General features: G+C 40.6%; 1 protein-coding gene across 1 annotated transcript; it reads left to right on the top strand.

Annotated features, from left to right (window-relative positions):
* LOC109225911 lies at nucleotides 4,565-6,040 on the top strand. Its single transcript, XM_019390719.1, has one exon. It carries the CDS (start codon nucleotides 4,565-4,567, stop codon nucleotides 6,038-6,040), a length of 1,476 nt encoding a protein of 491 aa, XP_019246264.1.

The following is a 6,252-nucleotide window of genomic DNA, read 5'->3' as shown; positions in this document are numbered from 1 at the left end:
TTCCTCGAAATCCTTCCTTTAGCATTTCATGAACATTATGAATCTCTAGCAACATTCATATATTAGACCTCTTACTGGATAGTTAATAAAATCTTTCGCCGAAGCTTTGCCAGCCACGCGACCGCTGATCTGCTCATAGGAGACATCCCCAAATGTGGAGACTACGCGCCGACATCTTCCAACGTCGCTGCACGGGGTACAATTACTACGACATCAATAACCCAACCTGAGCCCATGCTCATCCACTAGCTGCACAAGTCCATTCACTCCTCGTGGACATTAACTAAATGTGTGACCATATCTTCCAATTCGCAGTTATGTTTTATCCTTCTTCATATCAAGCAGTTCCTTTCCGTCATATCAGATCTCCCGCCGTTATGCTGGCCAATATTTCAAATTAAGCTCGTAGACCCAATCATCGTCTACTAAAATTTCCCAAATAACTCCAAACTTTCCTCAAGGGTGTAGTTATCCTGCCACTGCATCCATGTGCTACTCTACCACTCTTCCACTTTGGGCAAACTCACTTCTTTAAGAAATTACTCGACCTCCACTTCTTACACCTGGCCTTCTAGAAGTTTAACCACCGCATGACACCTTCCGCATGTCCTTCATCATCCTTCACCGCTCCGTTGTTGCCTTAGATCAAAAATCTAACTCAGTAGCTCTTGAGCCAATAGATTGCCACTAACTTTAAACCTCTCTGGAGATCATCTCTTCTCGAGCCATCGACATTATAACCATCGATTCAATCCTGAACCACCACCCCCACGATCTCTAACAGCCGCTTCTCCGATCCTATCTTACATATCCTGCCCCAAATGCGAATTGTAGAAGGTCTTAACACCGGCGAACTTAGTACATTCAACAAGGACAACGACGCCTCATCAAAGATGAAAATTCCACCATGCTCATAAATACCAAGCCTCATTACTCCATCAACCCAAATCTGAACATCCTTAGCCCAATTGCCTTTCCCCCGACGGGAATAAAATACCGAATCTCTAAATCGTGCACTGAGTAAACCTCCCTTCAAGTCATTCACTGCCACAACACGTAGGAAAGTATCCTACCATCACATCAATACTGCGCGACAATCGTTCATAAGCATCATGGAAACTTGTGCCTAGCCTCAAAGCTCTCAGAAGTACAGCTACTAAGCTGAAACGACAGAATATCCTTCCACAAGGCGACGACAATAGTCAAATCAGCTATGCGGGGAGAAGCATCCAGCACCACCTCTGTAGTACCTTTAAAATTTCTCAATTCTTGATTTATAATACGCGTTTCACGTCGCATAAGATTGAATAGGAAGGAAATAAAGGCATAATCCTCAAAGGAATCAAATCGCATGATGAGGAATCAAGAAGGGAAGTACTCCTAACAGCCTTATAGCCTTCCGAAGATAAGTACAGACATCTCCGTACCTATCCGCGAGACTCTACTAGACTTGATCATGACTCGTGAGACCTAAGGGAACCTTGTGCTCTGATACCATGTTGTCACGACCCAAAATCCACTAAGGGTCGTGATGGCGCCGAACACCACTGTCAGGCAAGCCAACACCAATTTCCTTGAAATTTCTTGTTTTAACATTTTCAAAATTGTTCCTTTTTGTACATTAAACAATAAGTAATAAGTTTTACTGAATAGATACTGATGTCTTTAACAACTCAATATTAAACAATCCCATAATCATCCCAGAACCCGGTGTCATAAGTGCATGAGATATCTCTAGGAAACAAAATAATACAACAACTGTCCGGGGATACAAATAGGACAGATAATAAATATGGAAATCTGAAAGAGACTCTGCTGGATGCAGGTCGTCTCTAGAAGTGCAGCTCACTTAAGTCTCCGTATCAACCATGCTGCTACGCCCACTAGGCCACTAGAGATGCAGGTGCCTGTGCAACAAAAATGCACAGCAAGTGTAGCATGAGTACGAAATCAACATGTACTCAGTAAGTATCCCGCCTATTCTCGAAGAAGTAGAGACGAGAGGTTGACTTCGACACTTACTAGTGGTCCAATGATGATACATCAATAATATAACAAGTCGAGGGTTTATATAAACATGAATGTAATTCAATAGAGTGAAGCAAGTAAACAAGTCCTTCTTTTATATGAAAATTTCCAATTTCCTTTTTCATCATTTCTACATATATTCTTAAGACGGGAAGAAGCAATATTGACTTCAGTAAATCACAAGCCAAGCAATACAAGCATGCACAAGCCAGCCGAGGACGTACGGCCCGATCCAACAATATTTAATCTGTGCACTGCCAGATGGTCGAATGGAGTGAACCATAGATGCATCTATTACCCCGCTCGCGAATCATACATGCAACGCGGCCAAATTTAAATAAACAATCACCCTGCTCGCGAATCATACATGCGACGCGGGTACACATAGAAACGCATATTCAAACAGTTAATCAAGACATTCATCAAGGAAACAATTATTCAAGGAGCTGTAAATTTCCCTTTTTACAAGTCATGCAAATGATGTTCAATTCTTTTAGATAATCATTTTCAACTTCGATATGATTTAAGCAATTTAAACTATCAATAAGGTTGCATTTATTACAAGTAAGCATGTTTTTGGATCCTAGACTACCCGGACATAAGCATAATAGTAGCTGCGCACGGACTCTCGTCACCTCATGCGTACGTAGCCCCCACAAATAGGAGCACATAACCAATTAACTCACCTATGGGGACAATTCCCTCTTACAAGGTTAGAAAGGAGACTCACCTCGCTCCGAAGTTCCATAACCGACATTTCACGCCCTTCCAAAGACTTAAATTGATGCACAACGTTCCAAAACTAGCCAATAATTATGCAAACCCATTAGTATATGTTCAATTACTCGTAATAATCCACTTTATACAATTCTACCCCGATCGAAAGTTGGCAAAACGNTCGGGCCCACGTGCCCGGATTCCAAAAATTTTCGAAGATAAAGTTTACCCATAACCTCACGAACTCAAATATATAATTTACTCTCAATTTCATGTCCAAAATCGTGGTCAAAATCCAAGAATACGAATTTTCTAGGTTTCCCTCTAACCCCAAGATTCTACCCATTTTCATGCTCAAATCCATATATAATCAAGGTATTTAACTCACAAGGGGTGGAATTAACTTACATCACGTTTGATGATGAAATACCTCTCTTGAAGCTCTCCAAAAATTGCCTTAACAAGAGAAAAATGGAAGGAAATGAACCAAATCTCTATTTTTTATAAGATCCTCTTCTGCCTAGCGACCTTCGCACCTGCGGTCACTCAACCGCTTCTGCAGTTCCGCAGGTGCGGTTAAAATTCCACTTTTGCGGGAAACCTCCAGCTGCCCCAGTCCGCTTCTGCGCCGCCCCAACCGCATCTGCGATCTCGCAGCTGCGGAAAATCCTTCACTCCTGCGGCCTTTGACCCCTTCACTTCTAGCCGCTTCTACGGTTCCTTTCCTCGCTTCTGCGGGGCCTCTTCTGCGGTGAAGCCTCCGCAAGAGCAGTTACACCAGCAACCAGACCCCCTTCAGCTCATCCTTTAAGTCCCAATCGATCCGTTAACCACCCGGAATCCACCTGAGGCCCCCCGGGGCCCCGTCCAATCACACCAATTAGTCCCAAAACTCATTACGGACTTGCTCAAGGCCTCAAATCACATCAAACAATGCTAAAATCATGAATCGATCTCCAATCCAAGCTTAATGAACATTAGAATTTCAAACTTCTACATTCGATGCTGAAACCTATCAAATGACGTCCGATTGACCTCAAATTTTGCACATAAGTCACATTCAACATTACGGACCTACTCCGACTTTCGGAATTGGAATCCGACCCCGATATCAAAAAGTCCACTTCCGGTCAAACTTCTCAAAAACCTTCAGATTTCTATCTTTAGCCAAATGACTCCAAAATGACCCACGGACCTCCGAATTCACTTCCGATCGCGCTCCCAACACCAGAATCACCATACGGAACTATTCCCATACTTGGAATCCCAAACGGACATTGATAACACTGAAATGCACTTCAACCCAAGCTTATGAAATTCCTCCAAAATGCTAACTTCCACAGTAGGTGCCGAAACGTTTCTGGGTCTTCCAAAACCCAATCCGAACATACGCCCAAGTTCGAAATCATCATACGAACCTGCCGGAACCTTCGAGTCCCGATTCCGAGTTCGTTTACTCAAATATCCAGTCTTAGTCAATTCTTTCAACTTAAAGCTTCCGAAATGAGAATTCTCTTTCCAAATCAACTCCGAACTTCCCGGAATTCAATTTTGACCATGCATACAAGTCATAATACCTGAAATGAAGCTACTCATGGCCTTAAACTGCTGAATGACACGCTAGAGCTCCAAACGACCGGTCGGGTTGTTACACCAAGATCCTGATATTTTATATATTTTTTATCACGGTCTTAAACCCTCTGCTAGAAATGTTATTGATGCTGCATCAGGATGATCCATAATGAGAAAAACCACTACAGAAGCCATGCAATTGCTCAATGAAATTTTAAAAAATGTCGTTCAATGGCCCTCTGACAGAATGACTGTTAAGAAAGCAGCAGGAGTCAATCAGGTTGAAGCTTGGAATTCATTAGCGCAACAAATTGCAACTCTGACACAAAAAGTTGAGGACTTTCAGGTAAATACTCAATCATCATCTCAACATGAGAATTGTGACGTTTGTGGAGGTAATCATCCCAATCATGAGTGTCAAGCTTTAATACAAAATGAAGAACAAGTAAATATTATTAGTTATAGAACCAGTTATCCATCTGGTTGTCCTATGGCACAAAAACATTCGAGATCCCAATGGAGTAACCCAAATGGTGCTGAAAATCCTCAAAGATTTTTTAATCAAAAGCAGCAGGTACAGGGACCACCTGGTTTTCAAAATCAAAATAAAGGGCAACAAGATTTCCAGAAATATCAACAACCGCCCCAAAGATCTCATCAGCAAAGCCTCGAAGACATGATGTACAAGTTCATTAAGGCTACCGAAGATAAGGTTGAAAGTCAGAGTTCAGCCATCAAGAATTCAGAAATCCAGATGATCCAATTAGCAACCCTCATGTCTGAACAAATAAAAGGTGATCTACCAAGCAACACCGAGAAAAATCCAAAGGAACACCTCAAAGCCATCTCTCTGCGGTCAGGTAAAACTCTTAATGATCCATATGTAGATAGACTAGGAAAGCCACAAGAAGTGGAACAGGTAAATGAAGGTGAGAATAAAAGAGACTCTACACTTCTAAAAGAACACAAAGATAAAGGAAGAAAGGTACAAGAAAATCAATTGATGACAAATCCTCACTCTGTACCCCTCCCTTTTCCCCAAAAAATGAAAAGAGAAAATCTTGACAAACAGTTTTCAAAGTTTCTAGATATTTTAAAGCAACTTTATATTAACATACCTTTCACAGACGCTTTGACACAAATGCCCTCATATGCTAAATTTCTCAAACAAATTTTGTCAAGTAAAAGAAAATTGGAAGAAGTTTCAGTGGTTAAGCTTACAGAGAAATATAGTGCTATACTTCAAAATAAGCTTCCACAGACACTTGGTGATCCAGGGAGTTTTACAATTCCTTGTACTTTGGGAGGTGCTCACTTTGAAAAGGCATTATGTGATTCAGGTGCTTCAATAAATCTAATGCCTTTCTCAATTTTCAGGAAATTAGAACTTGGTGAAATGAAAGATACTTGTGTGTCTCTTCAATTAGTTGATCAAAGTACTAAAAGGCCCAAAGGAATAATTGAAAATGTCCTCGTTAGAGTAGATAAATTTGTATTCCCAGTAGAATTTATGGTACTTGAAATGGAAGAAAATACTGAGGTACCATTAATTTTAGGTAGACCATTTCTCGCAAAAGGAAGAGCGATCATTGATGTTCATCAAGGACAATTAATATTGCGAGTTGATGAGGAGAGAGTACTTTTTGATATGCAGAAAATGATAAAATTTCCTGGGAATGAGTCATCATCATCTTTTTTTCAAATTTACTATATGACCTTGTAGATGAATTCAAGGATAATCAATTAATTACTAATTCATTGGAAAGATGTTTGGTCAGGTCAGGTACCACAAGTGATGAAAATCCCACAAGCAGAGAAGAAGCTGAAATACTAGAAAAAGAATCAGAAAATGAGAAAGTCTCACAAGAAGAAGTTCAATCAAAAAATGAACTCAAAAATCTTCCCTCTCATTTAAAATATGTTTTTCTTGAACCT

The sequence above is a fragment of the Nicotiana attenuata genome, chromosome 5 (genome assembly GCF_001879085.1).
Source record: "Nicotiana attenuata strain UT chromosome 5, NIATTr2, whole genome shotgun sequence".
Taxonomy (NCBI): Eukaryota; Viridiplantae; Streptophyta; class Magnoliopsida; order Solanales; family Solanaceae; genus Nicotiana; species Nicotiana attenuata.
Note: the sequence above shows the minus strand (reverse complement) of the source record. Positions and strands in the feature narration are given on the sequence as shown.